Here is a 17,076-nt window from a genome sequence, read left to right on the forward strand (position 1 = left end):
ATGAACCAAGGCTGGTAGCAATCCAGGGAGGGTTTATGTAAGAAAACTGACTGGATCTCAGTGAGAACAGTGACTTCGTGGAGTTTTAACCTGCCTTGTTTCCGTTCCCTCTCACCAGCTCTGGAGAAGCCTTGAACGCCAGCACCCTGGCAACCAGAAGGGGCAGAGCCGGCCTGGAGCTCCCTCCACGTCCCCTCCCAGAGAATGGGCATTATTTGACCTCTCGGGTGCATTCTTGGAAGATCCCACTTCCAAGACTGTCCTTGCTTGACCTGAATCAGAGCTCAGCCAATATGCATAGCCTTTGCCTCGGGGCATTTGTTCAAAACAATCAGAGGCAACTGTTGAGCATCACAGTGCCCAAGGTTGTAGGTTACAGGACAAACAATAAATAAACCAACAAGCTTGAAAGGAGAAGCTGGGGAATGTGATATCTACACAGGGCTTTGCAAAAGCTCCTACTTTTTTCTGGGAATCTAAAAACCACAGCCACGCATTGGGCTATGCTTGGGGGTGGGGGGGTCTGCGTGCTCCCAAAAGCCTTGAGAATGCTCTGGGCGTTCACCTCCACCTGACGTTGAGGCTCTGAGCAAGCAAGAAGTAAAGGCTGAGGTGGAGTAAAGGCTGCCCACTTGGGGTTGAAGATGTGCCTGTGAACCCACAGAACCCACCAGAGATGATGAGGAGACTCACTGCACGCAAGCACCTAAGGCAACCTCTGCTCAGTCGCTAGGTGGCTTTAGGCGAACCTAGCAGATATTTCAGGGGCCACACACAACAAAAAATACAGACTTTACAGATTATTTGAGAAAACTCACTAAACAAAAACAATGGCAAACAGTAACAATAAGCAGACTTGGGAAGGGAGGACAATATTTCCTAGAGTTTTCAAACTTATATTATATTAACTTATTTATTTTAGAGATACCCAACTAATAAATCTGAAATTGTATCTCCTTGTTTTTTTTAAAGAAAGATTTTATTTATTTATTTATTTTTAGAGAGAGGGGAGGGAGAAAGACAGGGAGAGAAATATCAATGCAAGAGACAAATCGATCCGTTGCTTCTCCCCTGGAGACCAAACCCACAACCCAGGTATGTACCCTGACCAGGAATCCAACTGGTGACCTTTTGCTTTGTGGAATGATGCCCAACTGAGCCACACCAGTCTGGGCAAACTATGTTATTTTAAATGCCCAGCTTTCAACCAACAAGGAAAACAAGAAAGTATAGCCCATACACGGGACAAGGAGCAGTACGTATAAACTGTCTCTGAAAAATTCCAGACAATGGATTTAGAAAGACTTTAAATCAGCTGTTTAGAAATATGCATGGAAAAAAAAAGAAATACGCATGAAGAAGTTTTTTTCAATATCTAAAAAACTAAAGGAAAGTATGAGAATAATTTCTCCCCATAGAATATCAGAGTAAAAAAGAGCCAAAAGAAATCCTGGAATTGAGAAGCACAGTAACTAAAATAAAAACTTCCCCTGCAGGGGCTCAACAGCAGATTTGAGCAGGAAGAAGGAAAACGTCGGCAGCCTTGAAGTAGGTCAACCAAGAGCTTCTAGACTCAGTAACGGACAGAAAAAAGAATAAAGAAAAATGGTGTCTCAGAGACCCATGGCATGCCATCGCATGCACCAGCGGAGGCATAATAAGGGTGCCAAGAGGAGAGGGGAGGCAACGAGGGGAAGGAAGAGTATCTGAGAACTCATAGCCAAAACCTTCTCAAATCTGGCGAAAAACACTGATGCACACATTCAAGAAGAATGTACATTCGTCTCAGATTCACGCGGAACACTTTCCAGTATAGGCCACAGGTTACAACGTAAAACAAACAACGATCAATTTAAAAGGATTTAAATCACGCCAAGTATGTCCTACAAGCATTCCGCAAGGGAAAGAAATGACAAATCAAACAGGGAAAACTGGAAGATTCACAAATATGTGGAAGTTAAACAACCCACTCCCGAACAACCAATGGGGCAAAGAAGAAATCACAAGGGAAATTAGAAAATACCTCGAGATGAATCAAAATGAAAACACAACGTACCAAAACTTATGGGATGCAGTAAAAGCAGTGCTTAGAATTTTATAGCTATAAATGACTATATGAAAAATTTATACCTATAAAAGAGTATATTAAAGATCTTCAATCAGTGACCTAACCCTCTTCCTTACAACACAAAAATAGTAGAGCAAATTAAATCCAAAGAAAGCAGAAAGAAAGAAATAATTAAGACTAAAGTAGAAATCTATGGAATAGAAAATAAAAAATAGAATCAATGAAACTAAGAGTTGGTTTTTTAAAAAAATAAATGAAATGGACAAACTTTTAGCTAGAATGACTAAGCAAAAAAGACTCAAATTACTAGCACCAGGAATAAGAGAGGGTCACCACTGTGACCCTCACAGGAATAAAAAGAACAAGTCAGCAATATGAGGAGCAACTATGCCCCAACAAATGAGATAATCTATGTGAAACAAATTCTACGAGGACAAAAACCACCAAATCTGACTTAAAAAGACAGAAAAGCTGAATAGATTTATAAGAAGAGATTGACATAGTAATAAAACAAGATGGGGGGGGGGAATTGGGACAACTGTAATGACATAATCAATAAAATATACTTTAAAAATTAAAAAAAAAATTTCCTTTAAAGTAAAGCCAGGACCAGATGGCTTCATGGTGATTTCTACCAAATGTTTAAAGAAAAATCAGCGTGAATTCTGCACAAACTCTTCCAAAAGACAGAAGAGGGAACATTTCTAAGTTCTCTCCATGAAGACATTGTCACACTGATATCAAAGCCAGACACCAAGAGAACAGCAAACTACAGACCAATATTCCTCATGAATACAGATGCAAAAACCCTTAATGGCTGAATTGAACATCATGTGAAAAATGATCACACACTTTGACCAAGTGGGATTTATCACAGGAATGCAAGCTTGGTTCAACATATGAAATGTCATCAATCCAACATACCATGGTAATAAAGGACAAAACTGCAATCACGTCCACTAATGCAAAAAACAAACAAACAAACAAAAACAGTGTTTGAAAAATCCAATGCCTTTTCATGATAAAACACTCAACAATCTAGGAGTAGAAGAGAATTTCCTCAACCTGGGGAAGTGCACCTACAAAACCCCACAGTTAACACCATACTTAACGGTGAAGACTGAAAGCTTTCAACAAGACAAGGATGTCTGCTCTTATCCTGCTAGTCAACGGTGTATGGAAGGGCTAGCCTGGGAAGAAGAAGAAGGCAAAATAGAAGTAAAGGCAAAATAGAAGTCTTTGGGCAAGAAAAAGAAGTAAAAGTCATTCAGTTGGAAAGAAAGAAGTAAAAGTATCCCTATTTGTAGATGGCAGGATCTTGTATAGAGAAAATTCCACGTAGTACACGTGAAAAAAAATTATTAGAACTACAAAACAAGTTCAGTCAGGTTGCAAGGCACAAGACCAATATACGAAATTCAGGTGTATTTCTATACAATGACGATAAACAATCCAAACATAAAATTAAGGAAATAACTCCATTTACCATAGCATCCGAAAGAAAAAAGTGTTTATGAATAAATGAAACATAAGTACACAATTTATATGCTGAAAACTATGAACGTCACTGAAGGAAATTCCAGGCAACCTAAATAAATGGAAAGGCGTCCTGTAGATGGGTCAGCAACTTAATGTTGTTGGGATGGAAATTTTCACCAAATTGATCTACGGATTCAATATAATCCCTGTTAAAATTCCAGTTTTTTTTTTGTTTTTTTTTGCAGAAATTGAGAAGCTGATTCTGATAGTCTCATATAAATGCAAGGAAGCCAGAACAGCCATACCAGCCTTTGAAAACAGAACAAAGTTGAGCGCTCTCTGGCTTAAACCTGCCTGAATTGGGTTTCTCCAACACCGAGGTTTCAATATAGTTTTAATAATTGACTCTGGGAGCTACTGGGTGATGGGACAATGTTAATGCCAAGGGACAACTCCCCACCACCACCAGGAGCCCCTTCTGTCGAGCCCCGCCATTCATTCCTTCAAGGGCAATGTCAGAGACTGAGAAATGTTCATCGTATCCTGGCCTCTGAGAAGCATGCGAACATAAGCAAGATAAAAAAAAACAGCTGCTGTTGGCCCTGGCTGGTGTAGCTCAGTGGATTGAGCGCGGGCCTGCGAACCAGAGGATCGTGGTTCGATTCCCAGTCAGGGCACATGCCTGGGTTGCAGGCCGGTTCCCTGCAGGCCAACTCCCAGCAGGGGACGCACAAAAGGCAACCATACATTGATGTTTCTCTCCCTCTCTCCTTCCCCTCGAAAGATAAATAAATAAATAAAATATTAAAAAAAAAAAAACAGCTGCTGTTGTTTCACTAAGCTCTCGATTTCTCTTCTGAAGTAGATCTGTAAAAAAATCTTTAAAATGAACTGCAACAACACAGGTGGCTAATCATAGTGAAGGAAAAAATTCAGAGCAGATGTAGTCGCTGATAAAAAACTTCCAACAAATTAACCTGGACAGTTAACTAATGAGACAGTCCAATTGAGGAAGTGGTTAACTTCAGGCCTGTGGGCATGTGTGTCACAGGGGGATGTCAGGTAGATGCCCACAGACCCTGGAAGTGGGAGTGTCTACATGATCTGGAGCGTGTATCTCCAGACCAGTGGCTCTCAAACCTGAGTATGAATCGAAATCCCCTGGAAAGCTCATTAGAGCCCCAGAGCTAATGATTTGGCAGCTAAAATGGGGTCCAAGAATTTACATTCCCAACCATTTCCCAGGTGATCCTGACGCTTACTGTCCTGGGACCACACTTGAGAACTGGCACCCCAGATGAATTCATTTAAACACAACAGAGCTATGATTGCCATATCATTAAATTCAGCTATTTAAACATACAATTAGGTGATTTTCAGCATATCAGAAAGCTGTGAGATTAGTACTACTATGTGATTCGTTAAATTCAGCTATTTAAACATACAATTAGGTGATTTTCAGCATATTAGAAAGCTGTGAGATTAGTACTACTATGTGATTCAAGATTTTTTAAAGTAAATTTTATTGATTATGCTATTTCAGTTGTCCCATTTTTCGCCCATTTATCCCCCTCCTCCCTGCACCCCCTCCTTAGTTCATGGCCATGGGTCATATACGCAAGTTCTTTGGCTTCTCCATTTTCTATACTATTCTTAACTGCCCCCTATTTTGTATCGACCAATTATGCTTATTCCCTGTACCTTTTCTCTCATTCTTCCTCCTCTCCTCCTTGCGGATAACCCTCTATGTGATCTCCATTTCTGTGATTCTGTTCATGTTCTAGCTGCTTGCTTAGCTTGTTACTTGTTTTTTAGGTTCAGTTATTGCTAGTTGTGAGTTTGTGGTCATTTTACTGTTCAGTTTTGACCTTCTTTTTCTCAGATAAGATCCTTTAACATTTCATATAATAAAGGCTTATTGATGATGAACTTCTTTAACTTGACCTTATCTGGAAAGCACTTTATCTGCCCTTCCATTCTAAATGAAAGCTTTGCTGGATAGAGTAATCTTGGATGTAGGTCCTTGCCTTTCATGACTTGGAATACTTCTTTCTAGCCCCTTCTTGCCTGCAAGGTCTCTTTTGAGAAATCAGCCGACAGTCTGATGGGAACTCCTTTGTAGGTGACTGTCTCCCTATCTCTTGCTGCTCTTAAGATTCTCTCCTTATCTTTAATTTTGGGTAATTTAATTATGTGTCTTGGTGTGCTCTTCCTTGGGTCCAATTTTTTTGGAACTCTCTGAGCTTTCTGAACTTCCTGGAAGTCTATTTCCTTTGCCAGATTGGGGAAGTTCTCCTTCATTATGTTTGCAAATAAGTTTTCAATTTCTTGCTCTTTTTTTTCTCTTTCTGGCACCCCTATGATTCAGATGTTGGAATGTTTAAAGTTGTCCCAGGGGTTCCTCAGCCTCTCATATAAAAAAAATTTTGTTTCTTCATTCTGTTTCCGTTGAATGTTTATTTCTTCCTTCTGCTCCAAATAGTTGATTTGAGTTCCGGGTTCCTTCCCTTCACTGTTGGTTCCTTGTATATTTTGCTTATTTCACTTTACATAGCCTTCGCTTCTTCCTCTATTTTGCATCTGTACTCAACTATTTCTGTGAGCATCCTGATTACTAGTGTTTTGAACGCTGCATTTGATAGGGTGGCTATATCTATTCATCACTTAGTTCTGTCTACAGAGTTTTGATGTGTTCTTTTACTTGGATATTTTTTTGTCTTGGCACACTTATGTTTTAAGGGATAGAGTCTTAGGTATTCCCAGGGTGGGGCAACCCACTTCTCTGTGTTGTGGTGCTGTGTGTGGGGGAGGTGTCAGAGAGGGAACAATGCCTCTTGCTTAGTTCTCATTCTGCTTTCAGTCACTTCCCCTGCCACCCACATGCAAATTGGGCCCTTCTGTTGCTGATTCCTGGGTGGGTGGGCTTGTGTACATTCCAGGGCCCTGTGGGTCTCTCCAATGAACTGTCCTGTGAGGATGGAAGTTTCTCCTGCTATTGCAACCCCCGCATGATTTTACAGCCAGAGGTTTTGAGGCTTTGGTTTCCCACCCTGGAACCCTGGGCTGTCTTGTCTGTTTTGCTCCCCAGCTGTTCCCCTCAGCTTATCTGCACTTGAATGTGGGGCCGCCTGCTCCACCAACTGCGCCTCACCTGACCCAGTCTGTTGACTTGACGTTCTCACCACCCCAGCTGCCTGTCTTCGGCCCACCCCACCAGTCTGGGAGGATGTTTCTTCTTTAACTCCTTGGTTGTTGGGCTTCCATACAGTTCAATTTTCTGGCAGTTCTGGTTTTGTTTTTTAAAATTTGTTGCTGTCATCCTTTCGGTTGTGCGAGAAAGCAAAGGGTATCTACCTATGCCTATAACTTGACCTGAAATCTTCAAGATTTCCATTGCTCTCCAAAAAAACACCCTGTACCCATTCAGCTATCATTCCCCATTTCCTCTCCTTGCTCAAATTCTGGCAACCACCAATATACCTGTGTCTATACACACTCCATTGTGTTTGGCTAATTTCAAGCAGCTTCCTGCAAACAGCATGTGTCTTCGAAGGGCATTCATGTTGTAGCATATACACCGGTACTTCATTCTTTTTATGGACATACCCTATTTTGTTTATCCATTTATCACTTGATAGATATTTGGACTGTTTCTACTTTCTGGCTGCTATGCACATTCATGTATCAGTTTTTGTAAGGACATGTTTTCATTTTTCTTGGATATGTAACCAGGGGTGGAATTGCTGGGTCATACACTAATTCTATGTTTAGCTCTTTGAGGAACTGCTGGACCGTTTCCCAAGTGGCTGCACCTTTTTACATCCCCACCAGCAGTGTACGAAGGGTCCAATAGACTCACATCCTTGCCAATACATTGTCATCTGATTATGGTCATTCTACTGAGTGTGACATGGTACCTCATTGTGGCTTTGAAGTTCCTGATGACCAATAATGTTGAGTATCTTCTCGTGAACTTATTGTCCATTTGTATATTTTCTTTAGAGAGCTATTTATTCAAACCTTTTGACCATTTTAAAAACGATATTTTTTTATTGTTGAGTTTTTAGCCTTCTGTATATATTCTGGACACTAGATCCTTGTTAGAAACAAAATTTGCAAATGTTTTCTTCCATTCTGAGTTGTCTTTTCACTTTCTTCATAGTGTCCTATAAATCACAAAAGTTTTAAATTTTGATAAAATATAATTTGTTTTTCTTTGGGTACTTATGCTTTTGATTGTTATACTTAAGAAAGCGTGGTCTAATCCAAAGTTATAAATATTTACACCTATGTTTTCTTGTAAACATTTCATATTTAGGTCTCTGTTTCATATTATTTTTTTTGGTATATGATATGAGGGTCCAAAAATACTCCTTAAAAAATGTGGATATCCAGTTGTCATAGCACCACTTGCTGGAAGGACTATTTCCCCCTGAATTGTCTTGGCACTCTTGCCAAAAATTATTTGACCTTAAATATATGGATATATTTCAAGACTCACAATCTTATCCCCTTGACCTATATCTACCCATATGCCCAGAGTAGTCTTGATTACTGTATCTTCTAAGTTTTGAAACCACAAAGTATAAGTCCTTCAATTTTGTTTTGTCAAGATCGTTTTGGTTATCCCGGGCCCTCTGAATTTTTGTATGAATTTAGAAATTAGCTTGTCAATTTCCACAAAAAATTTTTTTAGCTGGGATTTTTATAGATTGCCTGGAATCTGTAGATCGCATTGCAGACTACTGCCGTCCTTAGCATTTTAAGTCTTCCAAGCCACAGGCGTGAGATGTCTTCCCATTCATTTAGATCATCTTTCAACAATATTTTGTTGTTTTCAGAATACAAGTCTTGTACTATTTTATTTTGAATGCTATTATAAATGGAATTTTAATCACATTTTAAAATTGCTAATGGCCAAGTACAGAAATACAATAGAATTTTGTACATTGATCTTACATCCCACCAGGTCATTAATTCTCACAGGCTGGGGCGTGGATTTCTTAGGCTCTTCTACACATAAAGCCATGCCGTCTAGGGTTGAATACAGACAGTGTACCTTGTTCCTTTGTGGTCGGGATGCCTTTGAGTTTTTCTCGCCTATCTGCCCTGCCTCTGACCTGCAGCATAAAGTGGTGGGAGTGACCCCTTCTTATGGTCGTAGGGGAGAGCTTTTGGTGTTTCCCCATTAAGCTGTGGGGATTTTTTGTGGATGCCTTTCATAAGGGTTTGGGAATTTGCTCCTATTCCTAGTTTGTGGAGTGTTTCTTCATCAATAAAGGGTGATGGATTTTATAAAACTTTTTTTCTGCCCTGGCTGGTGTAGCTCAGTGGATTGAGCGCGGGCCTGTGAACCACACGATCGCGGTTGGATTCCTAGTCAGGGCACATGCCTGGGTTGCAGGCCAGTTCCCGGTTCCTGACAGGGGACGCACCAGAGGCAACCATACATTGATATTTCTCTCTCTCTCTCTCTCCTCCCCTTCCCCTCTAAGATAAATAAATAAAATCTTAAAAAATATATATTAAAAAAAAACAAAAAACTTTTTTTCTCTATCTATTTAGATGATCACACGGCTCTGTTCACCATTCTATTAATGTGGTTACACTGATTGTTCTCCACAGGTTGAGCCAACCCTGTATTCCAGGGATGTACTTCACTGGGTTAACTCTATAAGAAGAAAACCCAAGTCCCATGAAGGTTTTGACAATGAACGGCCCAAAATCTCACAAAAACATTAGTGGCAGAGCCACAGACAGACCCTGCTTCCCCCACGGCCTCTGTGTTGGCCCTTGGGGGAGGGACGAGGCTCGCAGGGGAAGATGGAGCATTGTCAGGACTGGATTAGTGAGCGACCACCTCACTACTCTCCACCATTTATGTTGTGGCACAAACCTTGGAGGTGGTTTCCCCACCCTCTTTGTTCTTCATTTCAATCTAGGGGGATAGTCTCCCTGTTTCACAGGTAAATAAGCTGAGGTTCGGTGACATCCAGTGACTTAAACATCCCAGAAGGGAGAGGGAGTGTTAGGACTTGAATGCAGGCCTTTGGAATCTAAGTCCTGGGTGTTCAGCGCTCCATTGCTTGCCCACCCTTGCAGTCCCAGGATTTCAAGGCCCATGGGAGCCCTTCCGCTCCCCACCCACTGGCAAAGGTTGGACTGTCAGGTGCTGTGACCCAAACAGAAAATCCTCTGGAGAAGGGAAACCATTAAAGTTGTTTTACTTCTTGGTGGTGAATGAACTTTAGAATCAATCATTTCTAGTTATGTTTTAAATACAACTTTGTTTCTTCTGTAAATTTAGACCAACCATTAAACTGATAGCCTCCCGAAGGGCACAGAAGCTTCATGGTTAACACTGGCTAGACTGCCGGGTTGAAATCCCAGCTCTGGCATGCGCTATCTATGGGATCGGGGGAGGGTCTCACTGCACCCCAGTTTTCTCATCTTTAAAATGGGGATAATAGTTCCTACCTCACTGGGCTATTGGGAGACTGAAATCGAGCCATCCTATGTGATGCGTTTAGAATAATGCCTGGCACAGAGAAAGCACTAAATTTAACTATTGTTAATATTAACAACGACATTAACTTCAACTTATTGAGTACCTACTATTGTCAAGCACTGGGTTGGGTAGTTTTACAAAGACTTGAGCAGGCTCAGAGAGGTAAGCCTACCTGCCCACCGTCACACAGCTAGGAAGTGGCAGCCCCAGGAGTCCAATGCTAAGCCTCTTAGCGATACCATTCTGACTGCTGGAGGGTGAGTTTTAATCCTGAAAGCATGAGAGAGGCAGAGAAGGGCCCCATGGGAAGCAGGCCTCCCCCAGGGAGGTGCCCTTGGCTTGGTTCACACGGGACCCTGTTCATGCTTCCGCGTGGAGGCAGCTGCCCTCACTTCTGACCTGCAGACCAGGGCTCCCGGTCATCAGCGAAGCCAGGTCTGTTTCTCCAGTTGGTGCCAATCTCAGGGACCCTCATCCCAGCCCTGAGGATGTGCCTGAGGCCCCCACCAGAGGATCCACGTCCAACTCTGGGCCTGGGTGTGAATGGGGTCCCAGGGCCAGAGGGATGTGTGGGGTTGGGGTGCCAACCCCCTCACTCTAAAGATGACCCCAAAATATGGCCAGCTGTGCATCCTGCCTCAGGGATCTGAAAGCTTCCTGCAAACAGATGCTCTGTCCTGTCACTATCGATGTGTGTCAGTGGGTGAACCCTCGGCGTCTCTGAACCTCCATGTCCCCATCTGTGAGACAATAACTGCCTGCCTCACCCACCTCCAGGAACCGTGGGGAGACTGAAGAAACGCAAAAGCACGGAGATCACTGCCTGCCTCTGAAGGCCTCGCCTTGAATTTGGAGGCTCTGGGAAATGAAAAAGAGAGGCCACTGGCCCCAGAAACCTCAACAGAGTCAAGGGCACTTGCTGGTTCTCCACCCCACTGGTAGGCTCTCTGTTCAACACTCAGTAAACAGACAATGGCGGTGTGGGGCTGTTGGGTTCCCCGTGTGTGCAAACCACACGGACCCAGCCGGGGGGCCTCCTTCCTCCCCGCTTTCCTTTCTGCCACCCCCAGAATCCTAGAGTGGACATTCCAACTCAGCAGAGGGCCCTCTTGCCAGAGTCAACATTGCGACTAGGCAGAGGAGAGCACCTTGGAGTGGGGCAGACCTGGGTGCCAGGCCTGCCTGTGGCATCTCTCACCTGTGTGGCTTCCTGAGCCCCCATTTCCTCACCCCAGAAATGGGGACCACACCAGCCGGCCAGTGGGGCTGTGTGTTCAGACTCTAAGTACTGAATGTTAGGGGCTAAGTGCCACGCTGGCACTTAGGGGCTGGGGCAGGTCCCTGTGAAGGATGTGTCTGCCAAGCTACAAGTTGGGGCCCTGACCCTCCTCTGTGTCACTATGAGTCTGAACACCATATGCGTCCTCTTTAAAATTGGTTTTACTGCTTTTCCCCAAGCGGGACCACAGCATGAAAGTGGACACGCTGAGCTGGCCTTCAGCAGCCCTAGTCCAGCTTCCTGCCAGTGTCTGTGGAAGCTTCTCTCAGAATCCCTCGAGGTTGAAGGCCAGGATGCACGACAGGTTCCCTGATTTGGAGAATGGAGGTAGGGCCAAGCTTCTTTTTGCTGTTTTCGATGCATTCCTGTCAAAGCAGGGCGCCCGTGCCCAGGCACTAGATGAGGGGCATCAGAGCCAGTGCTGGAGGCCAGACCAGCATACCAGCATCCAGTTCATGTGGCTTTGGGAGTCAAGACACGGCTGGGGCAGTGGCCTCCTGCTCGCTGCCCCACAGCTCTGGTGCTGAGTTCCCGAACTCAACCGTTCCAATGCATTCTGGCCCCCACCTCCTTGGCTCTGGCGTGGTGGCAGGGCCAACCAGATCAGTGGGTGGGCTCCGGAGTCACTGCCAGTACCTGGGTTAAGGTGCTTTTCCCACCTGTGCCTCTGTATTTCCAACTTCACCGCCTCTGAGACGTGCTACCACCTTCATCTTCTAATAGTACTGGAGGCACATGTCATAGACGCCTACAAGCGGTACAGGCATGTGTGTGTTCAGTCCCTCCTCCCTCAGAACCACACTCCCAGGGGCCACCAAAGCCAAGTGGGCCAGCACAGCTGAGTGACCAGGGTTGGTGGCATTTTCTCTCTCGAGACTCTAGAATTTATATGCAGCACTGATGAGCTGAGTGAGCGGGCTGACACTGTCACATGTCAGTCTGGAGTCAGGGGAGGCCATGGTCTGCCATGTGGACCGACCATGAATTTGAGAAAGCCAGCCTGCAGCCAAGGGACAGGATGAGCCAGGCGCATGTGGAGAAATGAAGGGCCAGGAAGAGTCTTAACACCTGTTGAGGCCCCGAGTCAACCCAGGAGAGGCCAGCTGTGTCACTGTCCTGGGATCCCTAACACACCCCCATCCTTATTTCTATAAATGTTCCCCTTCAGCGGAAGGGAGCTGTGTGGGCTTCTGCTGTGGGCAGGTGAAGGGGCTTCAGGACCCAGCTCACTCCCAGTGCATGGTGGGTCCTGGGACCCTTTATCTCCTACCCCTGTGGTTGCTGCACTGAGCTGGCCTGGCTGCAGGAATACCATGGAGTGGACTCCAGGGCAGGTGGCCCAGATATCTGGCTCTGTCTAGTTGAGACTGTCCCTTGGGCAAGTCCCTGCCTTTCTTTGGGCCTCAATTTCCCACTTTGGAATATAGGAAGCCTGGTCTAAAAATTTCCAAGATCCGCCTTGGCCAGGTAGCTTAGTTGGTTAGAGCATCATTCCAATACGCCAGGGTTGTAGGTTCAATCCCTGGTCAGAGCACATACAAGAAGCAACTAGTGAATGCATAACTAAGAGAACAACAAATCAATGTCTCTCTCTCTCCCCCTTCCTCTAAAATCAGTTTTTTAAAAAACTTCCTAGATCCCTTTTAATCCTCATCTTCAGAGACTGTTTATTGTCAACCATGAAGAACTCAGAGGAAAATGGCTTTCATTTAGATTATTTTTTAAAAATTGAGCCTTTCTCCACCATGCCTCATTAGCTGTTTTAATAAACCGCTCGTATCCAGAAAGTGGACATAATCCAAATTTCCATCGACCAATGAATAAATAATTATTCAGCCACACCTAAGAGTGAATCACTGACACACGCTGCAACATGGGTGAACCCTGCAAACACCATGCTAAGCAGCAGCTGCTGGTCACAAAAGGCTGTAGGCCGACTGATCCCATGTACATGAAATGTCCAGAACAGACAAATCCAAAGAGGCAGGGAGTAGAGTCGTGGCTGCCAGGAGAAGGGGTTGGGGGGTTGGGAGTAACTGCTCGTGGGTCAGGGAGATTCCTTTGGGGGTGAGGAAAGTGTTCTAAAACTGATTGTGCTGATGGCTACACAAGTTTGCGAACACCCCGCTGGGTGAACACCCCTCAACTGCACACCTGAAAGGTGTGACTTCATGGTCAGTGAACTGTGTCTCAACAAAGCCGTTACATGAAACAATAAAACCGCTCAGCCAGTGTTTCTTCTCTTTGGGCTGTGGAGTGACACTTCTGAGCGCCACCGGGACTGACTCACAGGCGCGCGTCCTTGAAACTCTGCCCTCGGCGTATGAGACAGTCTATTAAACGTGCGGTTTCTCTGATGGCCCCTGAGCCGGAGGCAAGAATGAGGTCATCTCCACCACGAAGGCTGTGTGTCTCGGGGGGCCTGGCACTGAGTCCGGAATGTCGTACATAAGTGAGGCCACAGCACCTGCGGTCTCTCCCATCTCGGGCCTCTCCCCACCCCTACGTGCTGAGGGGCTAAGAGGAAAGACCAGGCGTGTGGAGTTTTCTCGAGTTCCATTTGTGCAGTACCACCTCACTGGGTTTAGAGACATGGAACTGACCTTTCTGGTCGCAGTCAGATGCTTTGGGGAGCTGAGGAAGATGAGGCGGGGTGAGGAGAACAAGCCCTAAAAGCTCCAGAAATTCTCAGACCGCCTGGGCTGAGCTTTATCACAGGAAAGGAAGAGAAGGTTTAGGGGTGCCACCCAAGGCCTGACAAGAACAGGTTAGGTCCCAAGGACCCATCATTCAACTCAGTCCAACACAGCTTACCCAATGCAGACCCAAAGTACCGGGCGCCTGTGTACAAGCCACGGCACAGACAGGCACTTGCTCGTGGGCTTCAGAGGAAAGGAGCCGGGGCCTCTGTTGGTGGGGGACAGTGTTGCCCGTAGGCGTGTCTGGGGTCAGAACATCGGTGCACAGACCCCAGCGCTGCCCCTTCCTCCTGTGTGACCCTGGGCAACCAAGCCTCCCTGTGCCTGAGTTTCTTCAGCCGGGGAAACGGGGAAATAATAATAGTACCCACCTTCTAGGGCATCAGGAGAACGCAATGAGTCAATATTTACCTGTAAAGCACCCTGCCTGGTCCATAGTAGGTTCACAGTAAGTTTTACCTCCTGTTACTGTCCAAGAACCTCCAGGGGCCTGAACTTCAGTAAAACACATTTACCCCCGGTTCTCCAGTGAAGTGGGCTGAACTGTACTGTAGGTCCAGGGTACACATGTATAGCTAAGACCATTTGTCCCCTATGTGACCACTAGGGCCATTTGCCCTGTGACTTCCCAGAGGCTTGTGGTCCGGGACTCTGCTCCCGACTGGACCAGTCTGTGACGGCCTTCACAGCTCGGGAGCTCGGGGTGGAAGAGAGGCTGCCCGAGTGATGCCTGTGTGACTCGGGAAGTCTCATGGCCTCCCGAGCCTCAGCTTCCCTCTGCAAGACGCAGATAAATGAGAGCACCCGCCTGGCAAGGCAGCAGCGAAGGTGAAACGAAAGTGCACCTGAAAGCAGCAGGCACTCAACCGTGTCCCTTCCCACCCCTGCTTCTCCTGTCCCGGAGGGAAGAGGAGGAGGAAGTGACTTGCAGTTTCCCAGGGCAACACCTGGAAACACATCCGCAGGGACACAAAGGGAGTTTTCAGCAGGGACAAACGGGCCAGCTCTTGGCTCTGAGCTGGGGGAATGCCCTGCAGCCTCTGGCTTGAGAAGGACGGCGGGCCGACTGCAACAGGAAGTCCTGGCCTCCAGGAAGGGCAGGGTTCCCCTGCACAGGGACTCAGGGGCGTGGAGACCCGGGGGGCTACCTGGTCCCAGCCTGGGCAAGCCAACAGCATTCCGACAGGCAGGTCCTCCCAGGGAGCTAGATCTAATTCCTGCTCCTCTGAGGAGGCCAGATCCTGGAGCAAGGGGAAGGGGAGGGTGGCCCTGGGGTTCATGCCCCCCAGTCCCGCCAAACTCAACTCCAAGGAAATGGACATGAGTGACCCTCATGCATGGCCACCTCACTTCACGGAACAACAGCTGCCAAGGGCACACCCCTTCACAGGTTCCCTGCAGAGCCCTGGACTGTGAGCAGCCTCAGGACCAGGATTCAGATGAGGTGGCTAGTTAGTGCACGGTGACGGCTGCGGCCCCATCAGGCCTCACCGCTGTAAAATGAGGGGGAGGCTCTGCCGTCTACCTCCTGCGGAACCCACAGAATGGCTGCTCCTCCTCGGGCCCACCCCGGCCAGCTCTGCCAGTTCCTGGACAATGCTGCAGCACACAGGGCCCTCCCTGGCGGCTGGTAGCCGAGACTCAGATCCCCTCGGCCTTCTGCTCAGCAGAGAGGGGCTCTTGAGGGCCCCGAACCCCTGTGCTGGGCCCTCTGTAACCTCAGTGAGAAGCCAGATGTCGTTTTATGGGTCTGCCCCCCTTGCCCCCCCATGAAAGAAGCTGCAGATGCTGCTGACAGGAGCAGCGTCCCTAACCTGGCGGGTCCTGGGAACACCTGGAAGAGGTTTGAAAACGCCGATTCCCAGGCCCCGCACCAGGCTCCTGGTTTGGGTTTTGGAACCTGGTCCTGGACGTGGGGAAGAGCCCCTGGGTAGCTGTGGTCAGCACGCCCTGGAGACTCAAACCCAGAAACTCCGAGGGAGCCCTGTGACCCCAAACAGAGTCTCTGTTTTCAAGGCAGAGCAGATGGCAGAGTTGGGGGCAGGCAGGTCCCCACAGAACCCTGGGCCAGCACAGCCTGAGGGCCCTGCACCCCCAGAACTCACCGGGCATGGAGAAGGGGGACAGGAAGGCAGTCTCGACCGGCTCTGGCTCTGGGGGTGGCAGTGGGGGCGGGGGCTGCTGTTCCTGCTCCCGCTGAGGGTCATCTGGGTTTTCCACGGGAATGTTCCCATTTTTGATGTTTTCGTGCCTCCCGTTTTGGAGCGGCTTTCTGCCTACACCGTTCGCTGAGTTGATCAGTCTCTGCCTCTGTGTGGACAGGGAGCAAGGCAGACAAACAGATGTGTGACAGTGTTATACTGTCCTTTAACATGCACACAGCCCTCAGAGGTTTCTAGAACACGTTCTCAAAGATCGGTTTGCCTGGAAATGATCCAAGGACCGTGCAATTCATCTAAGTTTGCTCAGCTCCTTTTGGGCTGATACTAGCAAGCCCTTGGGGGAATGTCAGAGGCCTGGCCTCCTCTTCTTAGTGCCAACCTGCCAAGCCAGCCTGTGACACTGAAGGACAGTGGATGTTCACAAGCCCCCTGAAGATAGTCACAGGAGAGGCCTTGCATGTGTTTTTAAATTAAAAATGATTTAAGTATACCATGCAAAAGTGCACTTACATTAAGTGTATAGCTCAGTGATATTTTATATCAAGATGTAGAACATTTCCAGCCCCTTACAAGACTCCCTCAGGCACTTCCTTAGTCTATGTGTCCCCTTTCTCCAAAGCTAACCAAAGTAACCACTACTCTGACTTTTAGAAACATAAATTAGTTTTTCCTGAACTTGACCTTCATATAAATGCATTCAAATTGCATGTACTACTTTAGGTCTGGCTTCTTTCAATGTCCATGAGAACCATCTATGTTGTTGCATAACTCAGCAGTCTGTTGCTTTTTGTGGCTGTATAGTATTCCCCTGTAGAAATAACCTATAGTGTAATGTTTGCCTGCTGATGGGCATTTGGGGTGTTTCCCTATTTTGGTTATTA

At 46.5% G+C, this 17,076-nt stretch overlaps 1 protein-coding gene across 3 annotated transcripts in view; it reads right to left on the reverse strand.

Annotated features, from left to right (window-relative positions):
- SLC24A4 (solute carrier family 24 member 4) overlaps window positions 1-17,076 on the reverse strand; it is a 133,116-nt gene that overhangs the window by 17,206 nt on the left and 98,834 nt on the right. For all 3 annotated transcript variants that reach the window (XM_037031318.1, XM_037031317.1, XM_037031316.1), the window contains exon 12: window positions 16,139-16,343. In XM_037031318.1, the coding sequence (XP_036887213.1) occupies window positions 16,139-16,343 (205 nt within the window). The remainder of the gene's footprint in view (window positions 1-16,138; window positions 16,344-17,076) is intronic.

Source organism: Sturnira hondurensis, unplaced genomic scaffold, assembly GCF_014824575.4.
Source record: "Sturnira hondurensis isolate 20B ecotype Veracruz unplaced genomic scaffold, ASM1482457v3 Scaffold0021143, whole genome shotgun sequence".
In the NCBI taxonomy this organism is placed as follows: Eukaryota; Metazoa; Chordata; class Mammalia; order Chiroptera; family Phyllostomidae; genus Sturnira; species Sturnira hondurensis.